Below are 20,202 nucleotides of genomic sequence, written 5' to 3'. Positions count from 1 at the left end.
TATTACTCTTTTTGAATTAAGCCATGCAAATGGAATAGCAGAAATACATATATGCTTACACCAGGTGTTTCAGAAATTGTTTCCTGTGGTGCATTAACATTAATTTTTTGCCCTTGCCTGATACAATTTACCTGTATCTTGGCAGCAAAAGTTTTTTTCCTGAGAATGAGTAAATGAGTGATAAAGGACAGATAAAGGGCAGAAATGTACAAGTACCATCAAACTCATCTTTGACTTTTAATATTCTGCAGCTGATGTGGAATGTTTCTCTTGCAGTTGAAAGCGCAGACAACGTGGGCATATTGATAGGTTTACATGAATCCTAGAGACATGTAACTTATTTGTATTCACTAATAAACTGAATCTTGGAGGATACTGTAAAGGTATGTTTTCAGCTGGAAACACCCTCAGTTATGAATTAAGATTAATGAGAGGTATTGATGGGGAAGCAGAAGCATTTGGAAAAGCAAGCTCAGATCAAAACAGGTTACAGTGGGATTTGTGCAGTATCCTCCATTTCAATTGCTAAGGTAAATACTAACACATAGCAGAGTGACTCTTGTTCCAAACAGTCTTTTGTGGATACATTTTCTTCCTTCTTGGAAGTCTTGATAGTTCTCTGGCAACAAGTGTCAACTATTAGGTGAATATTATATTCTTCAAGATCAGACTTTGACATTCTTATATGAATTCACCAACCTCAGTAATAATGAATATAATCATAACCTCTTGGACTGGGTCATGTTTGGTGATGATTATGGGTAAGATTTTTGAAAAAGCTATAGGCTGTGGATGCGAAATGCCTATTCAAAGTTAATAGGTACTTTTCAGAGGTGGATAGATATTTTATTTTTCACCAATCATTAAGTTAGAAACATTATTTTTGACACACAGTTTTGAGAATGGCAGGGAAATTCAGCACCATTTTGATGTTAAATTCACAATACAGCAAATAATCTAGAGAAGCCTGCTGTGACCTGTATGATAGTGATTCGATGAAGTACTTCATGCTTAGTATAAATACAAAGTAAATAATAAAAGCATCCTCAGATGTGATTACATTTAAGCTGATGCCCCTAAGATTTTCTGTCACTGAGTGTATTTCCAACCTGATATAACAGAGTTTGTTACTACTATCCATCTGATACATAGGATAGCTGGTTCTGACATAATGTAGACTAAAATGTACCTTAAAAACATAAATGAAATAATGCTTATTTTAATGTTTCTAAGTAATGATCATTACTGTTTTAAAACAATCATATTGAGAGACAAGTTCCTCATCTCTCCTCTCAGTGTTGCTGGCATTGTTACAATAAAATATGCCAACTCTATGTTCTCCCTGAAACACTGTTTAGGCTTTGCTGCCCTAGGAAGCATAAATTCATCTGGCATAAATATTTTATCTCTTAAGGGAGACAGCAGCCAATAATTATGTATTGACATAAGAACAGAAAAGGGCTGCTGAGCTACCTAATCTCTGAAAAGCCCTTAAACATTGCTTCCAGCTGTTTGCTGTCACACCACTACTTTCAGTCCCTTTGGTCTGAGTATGTTACAGTGACATGGAACCTGCCTTTTTTATTCATAGGTGTAGTTTAACTCACTGTTTCAAAGTTGAATTAGTCTTCTGCCACGGGGGGGAAAAATATCCTCCTGCTATTACTGACTTATCCTAAAGTTTTCTTTGAAAGCTCATACTATTGAAACTAGTTAGACAGACTTAAAGTGTAAAAATAACAATATTGGAGAGAAGAAGACTTTAAGAAAAAAAACTGTGTGGATGCCCACTTTACACTGTATTTTGTTTTGCTAAAGATTTAGCTTCTTCTAGAATTTTGTGCTAATAAAAAGTCTGTTTAACATTTTTGGAAAGAAATGTCAAGGGTTCTCAAACAAAAACCTATAGCAATAAAAACTGCTTCTTTCCAAGGAGATGAACTAGACATTCTGTTTTAACTGAACACTGAAGTGATATTTTTCACTGTCAGTACAGTCATAAGTGTTAAAAAGTTTTGATGCATAAATGAAGATTTTTATGTTGACCAGAAGGACTTTCTGTTGTTTACCTATTTTCTGTATAATAACTAAGGTATATTTTGCATGCCTGGAAAGCAAGCAGTTTTGCATTTTACTGCACAGGGATTCAGAGCAGGGAACACTTCTTGCATTTTGTCTGTTTATTTGTATGTCTGGTAACATGTACCATTGAAGTACAGAGAAGTGGTCAAGATGCAGGATTCCAGTAGCTACAGGTATGCTTTTAAAAAATCCCACTCAGTCATTGCTAGAAACACTGTATAAATGCAGGACTTCAAACATATTTGTGCATGGTTCAGTCTCTCTCATCTAAATCAAATATGCTGGTAATAATCATACAGTGCATGTGTGTTTGACCTCATGAAGACCAAGATTTTTCAAGTGTTAACACAAAGCTCACATGGTCACTTTCATAATAATATGATTATATGCCTTGTACATCCCTTCTGGACTTAATTATCACTGATGTATGATCATCATTTAAAGAGAAAAGATAAGAAGACAGTCAGGATGTGGGCTTCAGTCTCTTATCATATTTCAGCGCAGAGCTGCTAGACGACCACCTTCCAATTTCCTCCCATGTGCCTTCCTCCTGTGTTTCATGCCTGCACAAATAAATCCAGGCAGTGCAAATTTCTCACGTGCATGAGTTTGCTAAAATATTAATCACTCACTCCCTTTCAGTGACCACAGCCTCCCAGAGTGGCCAGAGTGAATTGGTTCAACACTGGTAGCTTTTATCATGGGGAGAATCAAGGTATCAGATGGGTCATTGTTTATCTGTGCCGTTCTTCTGCTACAACAGTTCATTGATGTGAGGATAGGCCTGGGAACAATTTGCTTTCCTTTTTCTCGTCTGTAATTTTTCATGTCGTCTTGTTATATTGAGTTTTCCCCACCGCACTTTCTCTATGATACCAACTTGGAGAGGTTTCATGCAGTGGCTTTGTCGGGAGCCAGCACCGTGGATTTCCTTGTCCTGATGGTGCTGTGTGCTGTTGCAGCTTAATCACAGGAGGAAGGACTTAACCTGGAAGCTTGAGCATTCCTCTGCAGTCATCTGGCTTTGGCTCACTGAGCTGAATCCCTGGCTTCTCCATCACTCATGCTCTCTTGGGAAAACCAGTTCTCATTTTAGCTCTGTTCTTCGTGCTGTTGTACCAAGCAACTGTCTTCAGGTCTGAATCTCTTCTGAAATAGTGTATATCTGAAGCAACTGGGTGAGGGATTTATTTGCTTATTAATTTATTTATTTTGTATAAAGCATGTGTTTCCTGAAAGTCTGAGGGGCAGTCTACCTTTTCCTCCTCTTGCTAAGGTCACCACTGGCACTTCTACTGTCACACATGAAAAATGAGGCATTGGTTTGTTTATAATATATGCCAAAGCAATTGTGTGCACTCGTCTCTGTCTATAAACATCTGATATTAACAGTGCCTTTGTCCTTCCTTTCCTACTCTTTGAATTTGTCTTTGTTCAATGACAAGCTAAAATTTACATTCTTTAGGATTGGGGCTTGTTTATTATTATTATTACTATTATTATTATTATTTTCTTTTTAATCTTTATTTTTATTTTACTGGGTAGTGCTTAGAAATTATTGGTTGCCCCTGTAAACTATTTTGGCATCCAAACTGTTATCCTGCTACTGATATATATTTGGAGATAAAAAGAAAAGATTTAGCATTTGTGGCTGAAAACATGGTTCTTAAATTCAAAGGCTGAAAGGATTAATGTGAGCATTAAGAAAGCAGTGATATAACAGCCCGTAGAGAAAGAATCAACTGAAGATTTCATAGATTTGCTGTCTGGAATGGAACTGTAACATGCCACATTCGTTGCTCTGAATATACTTTGGTAAAATGGGAAAAGGCTGCTTAGTAACTCAGTACATTTTGACATTTTAATCTTGGTAAAAATAATTGTTTTGTTGGGACTGTGTGGAATATGGTCTCAGTTTTCCATCACAAATATGTTTGGAAAGTTCTGTAGTTTCAAATCTTTTCTATTCATTTTGAATAATCAATTATCAAGAATGCTTAATTCTCAAAAATGAAGCTACAAGCCTCAAGTGTTCTTGATACCTTCACTCCAGTACACCTGAACTCCTCTCATAACAGTAGCTATAGTTGCTAATCTAGACTTGCTAGCTTACAGAGCAAGCCACAAGGACTAGCATGGGAAGTTGGAGGACTGAGAACAGAAAATTGCTGCTCCATTCCAAAACGACAAGTGGAATTGTTCTTTTACCTCAAGTGATTTTGTTGCTATGTTTAGATACAAGAAGCTCTTTTCCAAGAGAGCCTGAATGCTTTCCTTGCTTTCCATGCTGACTTCAGGTTTCCAGGATTAGTTATCAGATTGCATTTTAGTCATCTTCTTACAATGCTTTATATATTTGGTTATTTTACATTGCCCCATTCCCTCCACTGTACTAAATACTCCTCAGTTTTTCTTTTATCAGTTTCTACAGTGAAATTTCATTTAAGGCTCTGAAAGCTTTTATCATTTAAGTATTCAAAAGCATGGACACTCATTAGACTGACCTGCAAACTATAGCCACTTCTCTTCCTTTTCAGTCATCCCATGACCCTCTTGGAGAATACAATGCCATGACGCTATACTATGCTACAGCTCTGTGAGCACAGGGATCCAACTAGCAAAGAATGTATTTTAAATACATATAAAATAAATTCATTATGGATTTTAAATGGTTTTAAAACATCTCCAGGAGCTGTTCCTGTGGTCACACATGTGAGAAAGTGACAGAATCTACACTGACTCTTCCACATTAAGTCTTTCAGCTTGAAAGAAATGTCAGGGTAGGGCACAAAGAGCAGCAACTGGAATCGTCATTTCTCTCTTCCTCTGATGTTGACCAGCAGACCATGTATGTCATCAAGAATCTGACCATAGATTGCAATAGGCACCATCCTAAATAAAGATTCTCATTCTTAGAATCTTTATGAAGGCATATCACTATAGTACTTCCAGTAATATTTTAGAAATTAACAAATAAAATACCATCCTGAATGGCAACCAAATAGGGAATCCTTTTTTCATTCTAAAACAGATCAGACAGTCCCACAATGACCTGGAAGTCTAATTTGTTGGCAAACCAAGGCATAGAAATGGAGCAGCTGACATTCACTGAAATCCACTATGCCTGCTATTGTTGCTTTCGCAGAGAATAAAACTTCCTCACAGCATGCATATAAGGGATTCGAGTTTGGAGGGAGGGGTTTTGATTAAGTTACAATATTCCGTTGAGAATTTCTGATGTGTCTATTTTAGGGGAGTGGGGAGGGGAAAGGAAGAAAAAGTGAAGTTAGACTATAACAAACTCAAAGTATAGTTGTTGGTATTGTGGCTGCTAGTTTGGTTCAGTCAAGTACTTGGATTATGTGCATTTCTTTTGGGTGCTGTCCTTATCAGGTAGTAGATATAATTTATTTGGCTATGGTTTCTACATATAAAACATATAGGATTTAAGAGAGACCAATTAAGATTCTGCTTTTTGCTTTTGAAAAACTGTTGTGCCACCTAGTGGGTTTTAAACCACACTTTCAAACAGATGGAAAGATTTACTTTATATGTAACAGTGAATAATGAAACATTTTCAGTATTTACATAAATATTTACAGCAGAGCACTGAAAAAAAAGCATTTTGCCTTTTTGTCTGTTTTAGCTCCAGGCTGTTTCACCAAGGTAAAAGATATTCCATTTCAAATGTACCATTTCATTTTCTTAAAACTATATTAAAGAAATATAACTTATAAAGAGGGCAAGCACGCCACTTTTTCTCCTGTCAGCAACAGATTGATTCCTTGATGAACTACTAGCAGATTTCACATACTTTCCTAATTTGATCACATTATCAGTATGGAATATTCCTTAATCTGGTAAGTTAGGAATTCCCATTCAATAATCCAATTAAATACATAAATACACCCAAAGTATCTATTTTCTGGCCAACTATATGAACTTTCACTTGATGAAACTAAGCTAAAATGTTTTGAAACTTTAAACATTAATATAATTGAGTGAAAACAAATAATAAATTCTGATTAAAAGCACAATATTCTGACACAGTTTCTGTACAAATTTTTTCTTTTCAGTCTAAATAGATCTGACATACACATATCTATATAGAAATATAGACATATATATATAAATATAGATATATATATATTCGGTAGAAAATAGATATCTTTTCTCTTTTTTTCTCTCTAACCATGGCTAGCTTTTAAGCAAACGATCTGTCCAATTGGGGACTGTTGGTTCTGTTATGGTAGATAACAATAATATTTCAATCATTAAGGGAATGGCAATAAATTTTCCCTAATAAAGTGTTTCCTAGTATTGTTTGATTCACCTTATTGCATCCTATTTAAAACTGCCAGACTGTTTATCATCAACAAAAATTGCTTGAGGGAGTTTGCATTTTTAACACCTGAGTCCAATGGCACAGTTACATTATAAAATATAGTGTGCAACAAAAGTACTGTTCAGAAGCTTACAGTTGAGCTACCATGCTCAAGATAACTTCAACCTTGTGTAAGCACATTTAAATGATGTACATCAGAGATCTCTCATGATAGAGGACCTAATGGCTGGAAAGTACAGGAAAGGAAAAAGGAAAGGAAAAGGAAAAAGGAAAGGAAAAAGAAGCTTTAAAAAAACAACAAAAAAAGAACAACAGAAAATCAAAGCAGTGGTCTGAGTATTTATTTATGGTGGGGTTTGGTTTTGTTGCTGATGTTTGGCTTTTGTTTTGTTTTATTTTTGGACTATTAATTTTCCCTACACAGAAAGCATTTCCAGAAATTTATATATATTTTTTCAATTTCAAGGCTTGACAGCATCTTGTCATTTCATTTTCCTCTTGCAGACAAATGAAATTGAGAACAGTGTCAGGTGCCTTCTTTACAGCTCTGTGTCCAGGCTCTCTGTCCTCCTTGATACTTGAGAAACGTTTATGCTGTTTTCCAGTTTTTACTCATAGTGTTTTGTGTCAGCAGGCAAACAGTAAAAGCAAAGAATGTATTTCTTTTTATAACAGAAACAGCTGATGGCATTTTTTAAAGCAGCTTCCTTAAACACAGTAAATAGGTCTTTTGATGAGGCCTGTTACTGTCTGCAAATATTCTGACAGGGCTAATGTTCACATTTAATGTAGATTTTAAATGCATCCAAGGATTACTAAAATTAGGTTTGGATTGTGAGTGTGGTAAATTTACTTATTTTATCTAGCATATGATTTAGATGAACTCTTAATCAATATGAGTATTATTTTAGAGAAGAACAATGTATTGGAAAAGAAGAGAAATTCAATCCAAAATCTTGATTTTTATTTTTTTTTTTTTTCTCTCTCCATTGGCTCATACTTTTCCCTGTTTAGTCAAGGTATTCTAGCATCTAATGCTATCTTGAAGAAATATACCAATAAGGGTAAGAATTCCCATTACTTTACATAACCAGTATTTTAGTATGTGATATTTAAATATTTTATTGAGAGAATTATAATTTATTGAGAGTCTATGGATGGATTTTTACAAAGAGGTAGCTAATTATCTACTTATACACAATGCAATGTGAAATTTTAGATCCTGTCTTCAATTCATCAAAACAGTAATAAAATATTAAGAAACATAATAACATAATTTTAAACAAAATATGTTACAAATATACGTACTACAGAATATTGAAATGAAGTCTCTGAGATGGATAGGTTTTTACTTAAAGGAAAAAATTTTCACCCCCTCAATCTATTTTCATGTTTAAATTCAATGTCGTATCCAGCCTTTTACCCAGGCTTTCCTGTCCCCCGATACCTACAATACACATCATTTAAGTTAGTAAGTTAATATTTGACTGTAATTCTGACTAGGTTTTGGACTGCAATTCAGTTTACTCTAATATCAATTAAACAGATGGGGTGTAATTTTAATAAGGCTCTCTGACAGAGAATGCCTGGAATTTAAATAATTGTCTCTCTTCGTATGAAGGGACGTCGATGCTTTTACCATTACAGCTGATAGTCAATATTTACTGTAATCTTAATTAAGCAAGACCTAATTTGTTTTTGTTTTCAGTAATTCAAAAGTTTCAGGCACATCTAACTGCTGGCTTATGAAGGTTTCTCTTTCTACAGGAATTGTAGCTGACTGGTGGGCCAGGTAATTTTGTGTTTTGCCTTAGGTCCTGTAAGGCAATGCTCTCCAAAGGCATTGAAAGGAAATATATCCTAGAACCATAAAACAGCCCGTATTGAAAGAGACCTCGAAAGATCATCATGTCCAATATTTTATAGGAAAGGGGAGCCTTCATGTTATTGACTAGCACACTGTCTAATTGCATCTTAAAAGCCTTCAGTCTTGGGTATTCTACCACATCCCTGGGAATGAGTTTGTTCGTAGTGAATCAGTCTAGTTTGATTGTAACTAGGCTTCATGTATTAACAGAAGCAACATAATAGGCAAATAATAAGTAAAATCTAATTCACAAATCACAAAAGCAGCTCCTTATTAAATCTAGCTAATTTTAGTAAGATTGAGCAAAACATCTTTATGGAAGGAAAACAGCAGAGATTGGGGTTGAAGTGTTTGCAAGTATCACCTTAGTGAGATATGTTTGACAGTTTATTTATATAAAGTTGACAGCTAATCAGCAAAAGATTTAGTCTTTCCATATAACAACATTTGGAAAAGTGACAAAAGTATTTGTGTGTATGTCTGCAGATGTATACGTGTATATGTATATATAAGCACACATATCTGCAGTTATATACAAATGCATACTTTTGTCCTATTGCAATTTATTTTTATGTACGTAGTCTTACATGCATATGTGTACATATATATAAAAGTATAAGAGAGTAACGGTTACTTGTTTGCATCAACTGTAAATGTGCCAGGATATTTGGAGGTAGGATAGACTTCTATAGCTCTGTGTTCTTGTTCTGCAAATATGAAAATCTGTATTGAGTATATTATACTTTTAATCATCAGTATAGATAAGTCACTGTAAATATGATGTCCAGTTCACTAGCAGTTGCACTGTCTCCTGCTATCATATATGTGTTTTTAAGGAATATCTTACCATTAGCCGCAGTGATGCAATGATATAAGGAATGTAGAAGAGTGAACAGCATTATAAGTACTTGCATTTTTCCTTTTTTGCTGCTGTTGTTGTCTGTTTTTGTTTGTTTTTTAATTTTTAATGTTCTTGATTGAGTTTTGAAAAAGAAATCTGAGGTTTGAAAAATAATAATTATATGCAATCTTGGGAGCAATTTCAGGAAAACTTTAAAATGTGCATGTATTTTTTATTTTAGCACATTGTGATTTTGTAACAGTGCTTATTTCTGGTTTAAATAAGCATATCAAGCATTCTAAAGGCTTGTGTTTTTTATAACTCACTGCACGAAGTTTCCTTGGTTAATCGATGACTTGAAATTGTAACGCAGTATATCATACCAATGATTTGCAGATTCTTATCCACGTATTTGCCGATCCTCTCCATTTATCTCCCTATCTTTTTGTATTTGATCTTGGCTTGCTAAGAAGCTGATGGCTGGCTGCATTGCTGGATAGGCTCTCATTTCGTTGGAGCTGAAGACCTTGAGCATTCTATGCTTCCTTGAAGTGCTTCTTATATAGGTAGTAAAAAATGTGTAGTAGATTTAGAAAATGAAGGATACCTTGGCTTTCACCAGCTGTGTTTTCTTCACAGTGAAGAAAACCTGGTGGCACTGATCCAAAATAGAAAATATTGTGATGGTGGTGGCAGTGATTTATCTATGCAGATGAACATATGGGTAATAGAGTTTTTTATTGAATAAAAGAGTTTGATTGCAGGAACTTGGATAAGAGCCAGAATAACAAATGACTGTTCACCATCACGCTAGCAACTTTTATTTCATGAAGTGAAAACCTATGAGTACCTTTAATACCTGAGGAATTTGGAAGGCTGAGTTCCTGCTTTCAGGATTGCATTGGATATTTACGATCTCTAGGATGGGCACTCAGTATTGCCTCTTCCTCAGTTACTCATCTTCTAAAGGCTACTCAGGCATTCACTAAGACAATTACTTTGCAGCTAAATAGGAGAGCTGACCTGAACAATAATGGTTTAGTTCAAGTACATTCTCAGCATCAGAAGCTGAGGTAAGGTTTGCCCAGGTTTCCTCATAGTGACTCGATGTATGCTATTTCTGAAAGTATATATTAGCTAATTTACATGGAAACTGCATTTCAGTTTATACAATTAAACATAATTCTCAATTGTTTTAGTGGATTTAGTGATAAGTAATGCATTTATACATTAGTTGTACAATGTTATTTGCAAACTGTAGCTGTCTTGGGCTTCCAACAATAACGTGTTTGTTTATGATTTTATTATGCATTGAAAATGTGAAGTGCTACTGAATTCTCAACAATTTTATTGCTGTTTCTTAGTAATACTGCTATTTCTACCATCAGCTCTAAGGGATGCCATTTTTTATTCTTTATCCTTTAAATAAAGAAAGCTTTGCTTTCTTTATTCCTTTGTTCGCATCTTCTCCATGTATTCAATATATTCAATTGCTGGAGGTGCTCCAGCCCCCTGGTCATCTTCGTGGCTCTCCTCTGGACCCTTTCCAAAATCTCTATCTCTTTCTTGTATTGAGGGCTCCACACCTGGACACAGTACTCCAGATGGGGCCTCACAAGAGCTGAGCAGAGAGGGACAATAACCTCCCTATCCCTGCTGACCACCCCTCTCCTGATGGAGCCCAGGATCCCATTTGCTTTCCAAGCTGCCAGAGTGCACTGCTGGCTCATGTTAAGTCCTTAGATGAGAAACCTTGCACTTTGCTGTGTTGAACCTCATTATGTTCACCTGAGCCCAGCTTTCCAGCCTGTAGAGGTCCCTCTGAATGGCATCCCTTCTTTCCACCGTATCGATTGCACCACTCAGCTTGGTGTCGTCAGCAAACTTGCTGAGGGTGCACTCAATTCCCTTATCGATGTAATTAATAAAGATGTTAAAGAGCACCGGTCCCAAGACAGAACCTTGGGGGACAACGCTCGTTACCGGCCTCCACCTGGACATAGAGCCATTGACCACCACCCTCTGTCTGCAGCCTTTCAACCAATTGCTTATCCATCAAGTTGTCCACCCTTCAAATCCACTTCCCTCCAATTTGGAGATGAGGATGTGGTAGGGGACCATGTCAAAGGCCTTGCTCAGGTCCAGGTAAATGACATCGGTCGCCTTCCCTTCGTCCACCAATGCCGTCACTCCATCATAGAAGGCCACAAGATTAGTTAAGCATGACCTTCCCCTGGTGAAGCCGTGCTGGCTGTCTCAGATCACATGCTCATTCTTTATGTGATCAAGCATGTTGTCCAGGAGGATCTGTTCCATGATCTTCCCAGGCATGGAGGTGAGACTCACAGTCCTGTAGTTCCCCGGGTCCTCCCTACTCCCTTTCTTGTATATTATTATCCACACTGACAATAATTGGCAAGAACATTGCCACTGTTTGTTTAAGTGATTGCTCACAAGTGAACTGTGGTGTTGTTTCACCTGTGCATCGCTGCCTTCTTCAAAGCAGAATATGTTATTGCACATTGGACTTACACATACTTTGATTTATAATTCCTAATTATATGAGATCTCCATTTTTCTAGCCATTGTATATGTCAATTAATAACTTCCATTGTCTAGGTGTTTTGAACATGTATGAGGGTAAAGGAAGGGAAGTGAATGAAAAGCAAGAGTGTGCTTCTCATCCATACCTCTTTTTGCCCTTCTGCAAATGGCCTTGTCAACTTTCATTCTTTATAATAGGTGGAATTAGTCTGATACTGCAAATTTGTTTCACCTTTTTTTGAAGCAGTAGGATAAGATAGAACACACTGAATTATACTGGCTCCAAAACCAGAAATAGAGCGAGTCTTTAGGAAGCAAAGAGTATGTTGTGTCTCACACCTTCTCTAATAGATGGTAAGAACATGGTGAAATAGTTTCAGAAAACTATGGTTTTGCTTGTGAAAAGCAGTCTGACAAGCGTCGAATTTTTTGATTGAGAACAAAGAAAAAAGATGACCACATAGATATAAAATAACAGTACAGATGGAATGGGCCTCAGAGAATGACTCACATGCTGTAGTGTACTTTTTATCCAGTGTTATTTTTCTACACCTTGCCTTCTAAAACTTGCATACAAATAGTTATTGGAAAAATGCAAAGTGTTGCTCTTTGTTTTATATACCTGTTAAAATCATAGAATCTTAGAATAATCTGAGTTAGAAGAGTCTTTTAAAGATCATCTAGTCCGGCTCCTCTGCAATGAACAGAACTTCAGAAAAGTTTCAAAACCAAATCCTGATTTCATTTCATTTACAAATTGACAAATTGTCAGAACACCTGATTTTCATGCAAGCATGCACATTTTCTTTCCAATGAAAATTGGATTTGGAATGTCAGCATTTTTGATGAAAGATAATTTTATTTTCAAGCTTCCATCTTTCTCTCTAAAAAGAAGTTGAGCTTAATATTGTCTTTCCCAGAGCAATATTTACAGTTATTATCTTGTCCTTATGTTTTGGTATTGTATTTTTGTTATACATGTATTATGATGATAATGAATACTTTCAATGTAGATTAAATTAGACTTTGCAGTAACATTGTGATCTTTAATTTTTATTAATAAAACAGAAAACTTAATATGTCCTTAACACCAAAATATGGTTCATGTAATTTTCGTGCATGAACTAATGTAACAAATTGTTCTTCCTCTTAGTGCATATATAAAAGGAACTGTTTAAAATCATTGTTTTGTATGGCTTGCTGACAAAACCAAGTACAGTTTAAAGAACAACATCCCTTTTTCTTAAATATCTTCTGTAATGCCAGTGCTACTGGCTACTCATTTTTTTCTCATGCCATAATGTATTGACTCTGGAATGATTTTGTAAGAAAAGAAATGTTTGCCTTTGAAAGCCTATTTTGTGCAGCATTTATCATCAGCAGTGGACTTTCTCATCAAAATTCTTGCTGCTTGATGATATAATTGATTTATTACAACAGATTTAGTCAGATGACCGCAGAAGTTAATGAAATAAGGGAAATCCAAATCCCTGTTCTGAACATGTCTTCATTTTACTTAAGTACTTGGGGAAAAGGATTAAAGTTTAATTATGAATCCCTTTCATGCTTTTTTTCCTCTTTTTTTCTGAAGTGTTTAATAAGTGCTTTGACATACTTCTTCTAAACATTTTCCCCAGCTCCAGAGACCATACTTTCAGAGGAAATTTTAACATTGCCCCAAAGACATTTTTAAGTCATTACATGTACATGTAAAATTCTTAATTCAAGTGTAAAAATGTAGATACAAAATGACAAGTGTCGTGTGCAAAAAGCAGTGATGAGAACTTCTAGTACCCTTATCAGATAGCTGAAATATAGCAGACAAGAACTTTTGTAGCAATATAGGGTTATTGTATAGTGAAATCATACTGAACATGTATCTCTGTAATTTAAGGAAAGACAGAAAAATATTTATGTTCCACATTAGCTATTTCTGGAGACTGCAGAATCTGTGGCTGCTTTTTGCTGGTGCCATGAGAGCTGTGGGGACCAGCAATGACTGAGTCTCACAGAATTTGTATCTGCATGTGTCTGGCATTTAGTTTTTGAAGGCTCCACTATAGCAGGTTGTTCTGATATAGACTCCAAGCTTCCATGGAAGCATTTTAATTAAGAGTTAGAGGACATTTTACTGCTATCAAAGGTTCAAATTCTCCTGGGAGTTTGGTTCTTCTGCTACTGAATGGTTTTGAAAAAAACACGGCGTGATTGCTACAAAGAGCTTTGATTATTCACAGCTGTAAGCTGAGTACTATCGTGTATGTGTTTGACTTGGACTGTTTCACAGACAACTGTGCTTTTGAAGACATCTTTCAAAGTGCTAAAGGGATTTTATGTATATGAGTATGTGAATGATTTTTTTTATTTATCACCTTCACTCATTCACTTGTTGTGTTTTTTTTCTCCCTACCGCAGACTATGTCAGAGAGCCACAATGATCATGCACAATAACAGTTCAGCCTTGCCCCTGTTTTCAAATGTGAGCTCCTTCTGGAAGAGAGATTCCCATGGACCGGGACTACTTGATGAAGGAGCATCGCTTATTGGCAGCTATGATTTCCCTCAGACCACAGAGAGCTTTCCCTTCTCCACCGTGGAATCAACAAACACATCCCTAAATGCCACAATCAAAGACCCTCTGGGTGGACACGCTGTCTGGCAAGTAGTTTTGATTGCTTTCCTCACTGGGATCATTGCACTAGTGACCATCATAGGAAACATCCTAGTGATTGTCTCATTTAAAGTTAACAAACAACTGAAAACAGTCAACAACTACTTCTTGTTGAGTCTTGCTTGTGCAGATTTGATCATCGGTGTTATTTCCATGAATCTTTTCACGACATACATCATTATGGGCCACTGGGCTTTGGGAAACTTGGCCTGTGATCTTTGGCTCTCCATTGACTATGTTGCCTCTAATGCCTCTGTTATGAACCTCCTAGTCATCAGCTTTGACAGATATTTTTCCATCACAAGGCCTTTGACATACAGGGCCAAACGAACAACTAAAAGGGCTGGAGTGATGATTGGTTTAGCATGGGTCATCTCTTTTGTTCTTTGGGCCCCTGCCATCTTGTTCTGGCAGTATTTTGTTGGGAAGAGGACTGTGCCTCCTGATGAATGTTTTATCCAGTTTCTAAGTGAACCTGTCATCACTTTTAGCACTGCCATAGCTGCCTTTTACTTGCCAGTCACCATTATGAGTATTTTGTATTGGAGGATTTACAAGGAGACTGAGAAACGCACCAAAGAGTTAGCAGGACTACAGGCTTCGGGCAGTGAGGCAGAGACGGCACGCTTTGTACACCAGACTGGCAGCTCCCGGAGCTGCAGCAGCTATGAGCTGCAACGGCAGAGCATGAAGCGCTCCAGCCGAAGGAAGTATGGGCGCTGCCACTTCTGGCTCACAATGAAGAGCTGGGAACCCAACACAGACCAGGGGGATCAAGAGCACAGCAGCAGTGACAGCTGGAACAACAATGATGCTGCTGCCTCCCTTGAAAATTCAGCCTCATCTGATGAAGAAGACATCACAGCAGAGACCAGAGCTATCTATTCCATCGTGCTGAAGCTTCCTGGTCACAGTGCCATCCTCAATTCCACAAAGTTGCCCTCCTCGGAAGATCTGAATGAGTCAGCAGATGAACTGCAGAAATCTGACACGGACTCACAGGAAAAGAAAACAAAGAAACTGCAACCTCCCAAAAGCATTCAGGATGATGGGAGTTTCCAGAAGAGTTTTTCAAAGCTTCCAATTCAGCCAGGGTCAGCTGAGACAGCTACAGCTTCTGATGGCATCTCATCAGTGACCAAGACATCTGCAGCCCTGCCATTGTCCTTCAAGGAAGCAACTCTGGCAAAAAAATTTGCCTTGAAGACCAGAAGTCAAATCACAAAGCGAAAACGAATGTCACTTATCAAAGAAAAGAAAGCGGCACAGACGCTCAGTGCCATTTTGTTTGCCTTTATCATTACCTGGACTCCATATAACATCATGGTTCTGGTGAACACCTTTTGCGACTGTGTCCCCAAAACTGTCTGGAACCTGGGGTACTGGCTTTGCTACATCAACAGCACGGTGAACCCTGTGTGCTATGCACTGTGTAACAAAATGTTCAGAAATACTTTCAAGATGTTACTGCTGTGCCAGTGTGACAAACGAAAACGACGCAAACAGCAGTATCAGCAAAGGCAGTCTGTCATTTTTCATAAGCGGATCCCTAAGGAGGCTTCATAGAATAGTATTTTTTAAACAACTGAAAAAATAATGGAGGATGGGGTGGGACAGGATTAGACAGATTTGGAAGGGATGGGGTAGGATAGGATGGGATGAGATTGGGAGGGCCTGGAATGGGACAGGACGGGATGGGGTGGGAGGGTGGTTCCAGGGTGCTGATTCAAACATATAAACATCAGGACACGAAAGCAGCTGCCGGGCGTATGTATCCTTTTAATAAATCCGGTTTAATATAAAAATGAAGTCTGCATTCAGCAAAAACTAACAAGCTTCAACGTTTTTACTAGAGAATGAAAGACTTAATAAAGTTTTCATACAAATTTGAAAGAAGCTGTATAGCAATTGTAAACCCGTTACTGATCTGCCCAGCTCTTTGATTGTAATCAACTCTGGGATCTCAGGTAAGCACATCTAGCTAGCCCAACTCTTCTGTTTCCAAGAAATACAACAGCTTTCAATTTAAGTCACACATGGATGTAGCAAGCTAGCAAAACAGGATTATGAAATTATTTGAGACATTGTATAGGTTGCAAAATTGCTTCTTGTTGTCAAGGTAGAGTTTCCTGTTCTACTTCTCTTTTGGTGTATTACTATTAATTGTACCCCTGATTCCTGGTCGCTAAGTGTGCAGCTCATGTTATATATATATATGTGTGTGTGAGAGTGTGTATGTATGCAAAAAATACATTCACACCTCTACAATACACACATACCAGGAAAGAGGTAATCTATTGGTCTACGTTTTACAGGGCCCCACATCACTGTTGCATGTGAGTGAAATTAAAGTATATATATTAGAAAGTTGTATTATAAATATTATCTCATTGTTCACCACCTGAAACTCAGGTTCATCTTTGCAGCCAAAACACGCTGTCCACATTTCAAACGGAGAGAACCAAAGTGTTGCCTGTGAGCCTATGTACAGAGTTTTATAATGGGACATATGCCCAGTATAACCTTCGCCTTGAGCACAGTCTCTCTCCCCACATGAGATTACGTCTCTTTAAAGAATATGAAGGTGAAAATAATTGATGGTCACATGCAGGGCAGAGCACGAGTTGGTCTTTGTTGGGTGCGGGATGGTGAAAGCTCACATCTGAGCCACCAGTGCTCAAAGTCCTGCTGGCCAGACGGGTGTGGACATGAGCAGCAGCCCCATTTCGTGCTCACCCCAGGTGATCTTCAGATGTGAAAGATGCATGTAAAGGAAATCCTTTGGTTTTGCACGTGAAGGACACTCATTTTAAAGTGTTTCTTTTCCAGAATCTGTTTTAAGTAGAAGTGCACCTAATTACATTTATTGCCATGTTACTTGGTGTTTCAGAAAATGTGGATATTGCCAGTTTGTAACCTGGTAATGTTTAATAAAGAAAATTTTTAAAGGGCTTTCATATTTCTAGCTTAGACATGACCAGTATTTCCTGGTATTTGTGATGTGGTCTGCACCAAACAGTGTGATTTATAGAAGTCAGAGGTTCCCCAGGGAAAGGATTGTACTTTAAACTGTTGTTCTAAGTCTGAATTATTTACATGTTGAAAGATAATTTTGTATTGTCTTTGAACTGACCAAAACTTTTTTTATTGCTTAAACTTTTTCTTTTTTTCCTGAAAATAAAACATAACAAATTTATTTTACAAAGGGGCATCAGTGTTGTGAACACAGAACTGATGTAAAAGCTGCTTTTGTATTCAGTGTGAGATGGTGTTTACAGATGATTTTGACAACAGTGGAAATATATTAAATGGTGTCTGTGTATCTGAACTATTTAATTTTGTGTTATGTTCATATGAAGAAATATTTATACATACTTCACCAAATGTTTTATTTAATGTTGATAAATATTGCTCTTCAGTCTTCAGCTGTAATGTCCTTTTAAAGTGATTCATAAAGGTCTGCTTGAGAAATGAATAGAGTATACCTAGCTTCCTTGTCACTAAAACAAATACTCTTGACATACAAATCTTTCTTTTGTATGAGTTGTTTAAAATGTCTACCTAAAAGTAAGCTTGTAAATGATATTGTAAGTCTACTTCAAGTACAAGTTTAGTTAAAAAACCAAAAAAGTTAAAGCTTCAGCTATATGTCATGAGTGCATTTTGAGATAAAGATGCCCAGAATTGGTATACGAGTTTAGCAGACACATAGAACTAAAGACTTGCAAGGCACCCACTTTACAAAGAAAATTAAATACCTTTATTTATAGAAAGAAGCATATATTTGAAATATATTCATTGCTCAAGTTGACCTAAGAAATCTTTTAACATTTAAATATATATCTATATCTATATATTGCCATATTATTATCTTCTGATATTTAGAGTAGTTCTGTGCCCCTAATACACAAAATGTGAGAGCATGTAAGGAAGCCAGAGTTCATCAGGGGGATCTATGGTATATTAGTATTGATTTTACAATGGGAAACTATTATTTTTTAATGAAGTTAAGCTTCTTTGAAAGCAGCTGTCACCACTGTTTACATAATAGGAAGAGTTAAACCCTCAGATTGTTTTAAGGTAGAAATAAACAACCTGTATTTTGATGTGTGAACAGGCTTTAAAATGTTACTACAGGCATTATAAATTGTGTACGTATACACACGTTGTAGCACAGATTGATTTTGTTATTTATTTAATGGAATATGCACTATAAAATATTAAGAATTTGTCTGTGTTGCAAGTGCAGAGGGGATCAAATTAATTTGTATCCTTTATGTCTATGTGTTTGCATTAAACCCATGCACACACACAAATTGTAATTATATGCACAAGTGGATATACTATTTATGAACATAGGTGTACACAATAGCTTTCAGAAGAAGAATGATGCAAGACCCAAAGGTACAATCTTACACAGCGCTACATTTTTTAAGTACAAATGATGGAATATGGCAATTGTTTTCAGGAAAAGTAAGTCAGAAACATGATAGAAAGCATCATTCTGAGGGGAGACAAACAGCTCAGTCCCATAAACATTCTTCACGTGAAAAGCTGGCTTTTCTGAGGTCAGGCATCATTCTCATTAACTGCAATAATACAAGATTAGGTTCCATATGAAAAGGATCAGAAAATGAGAGGAGATAGCCAGACAGGAGCCACTGGGTTGTCTGAATAAAGCTTTGTGGAATAGACCCCAATCACTGTCAGCCACTGAATAGTTTTAAGACAGTGAAACCCATCTAAATATGCATTTGGCTTTCCCAGTGCAAAAGTGTACGACAGTTTATTGATTCCAAACCAAAAGATCATGTGAGAAATGCCTGATTCGGAGGTCCAGGAATAGGTGTCGTGGTGCTTGAGGAGCTCTATCCTACCACAGCAGGACACGCTTACTACAGATCAGTCAATCACTGTTCAAAAGATAAACATATGCAGCCCTGAGCAGTTCCCAAGGTCTGAAGGTCTGTTCTAAATAGGCTGAACAATAAGTGACCTACAGAGATAGGTAGAGCAGTTTTGTGAGAATGCCCACCCCATTGTTCTGAGGCAGTTATTTCTTTCTTCAGTTATGTACAACTTTGCTTTCTTATTTGGTTGTATTGATTATTATATTTCCTTACTTCTTCTGTAAGAAAATCTTAAAAACAACTTGGCTCGTCACCTTTGTATATGTAAGAAGTGAATGAAACTCTTTTAAGTGCACTCAGTTTGTCTGTATGGAATACAAACACCAAAGCAAAAGGATTTTTTGGTCTTTTTTTCCTGATCAGCACCATCAATAATTCTGAGTATCTGGACATTATCATGCTACTGCATATACAGTATGGATAGTCATGTAGTATAATGTTGAACCATTTATAAACTGCATTACACTTGCCCACTTAAGCATCTTAGGCACCTCTGTTCAATTTATATTTGAGATTACAAAATCTCATTCTCCTCCAAATGGTTCCTAGATTCTTTTGTAACATGTTTTACAAGCTTGTCTTACTCTCAGGCTTTCTTCCCTTTCAGAAAATCCCCATGCCAAGTTAAACTGCCCCAAGGGCATGTTACTAGATCCAGCAGTTTCAGTGTTGAGATTGTATACTTTCTTCTTAAGGATGTACAAGACTGATCAGAAGGAATTGAAGCAGCATCCTTTACATATATATATATTTACATATATATATATAAACTTTTATGTATTTACCCATGCAAACACCACTGCACTTTCTTCTGAGAGCAGGTCAAAGTGGTCTGTAATGCTTTTTGTTAGCTAAAGATTATGAACAGATGTGTGTTGTAGTTTGACAGGGAATGTCTTTTCTGGCCCATGAAAAGTCATGAACTGCATTCCTATGATACTC

At 36.7% G+C, this 20,202-nt stretch overlaps 1 protein-coding gene across 4 annotated transcripts in view; it reads left to right on the top strand.

Moving 5' to 3' along the window:
• Positions 1-19,594, top strand: part of CHRM3 (cholinergic receptor muscarinic 3) — a 244,524-nt gene extending 224,930 nt beyond the window's left edge. For all 4 annotated transcript variants that reach the window (XM_015857818.2, XM_015857819.1, XM_015857821.2 and 1 more), the window contains one exon: positions 14,095-19,594. In XM_015857818.2, the coding sequence (XP_015713304.1) occupies positions 14,095-15,916 (1,822 nt within the window). In that variant the 3' untranslated portion in view covers positions 15,917-19,594. The remainder of the gene's footprint in view (positions 1-14,094) is intronic.
• Positions 19,595-20,202: the final 608 nt, after the last annotated feature.

The sequence above is a fragment of the Coturnix japonica genome, chromosome 3, assembly GCF_001577835.2.
Source record: "Coturnix japonica isolate 7356 chromosome 3, Coturnix japonica 2.1, whole genome shotgun sequence".
Classification (NCBI taxonomy): Eukaryota; Metazoa; Chordata; class Aves; order Galliformes; family Phasianidae; genus Coturnix; species Coturnix japonica.
The sequence above is the reverse complement of the archived record's forward strand: the minus strand, read 5'-3'. Positions and strand labels throughout refer to the sequence as shown.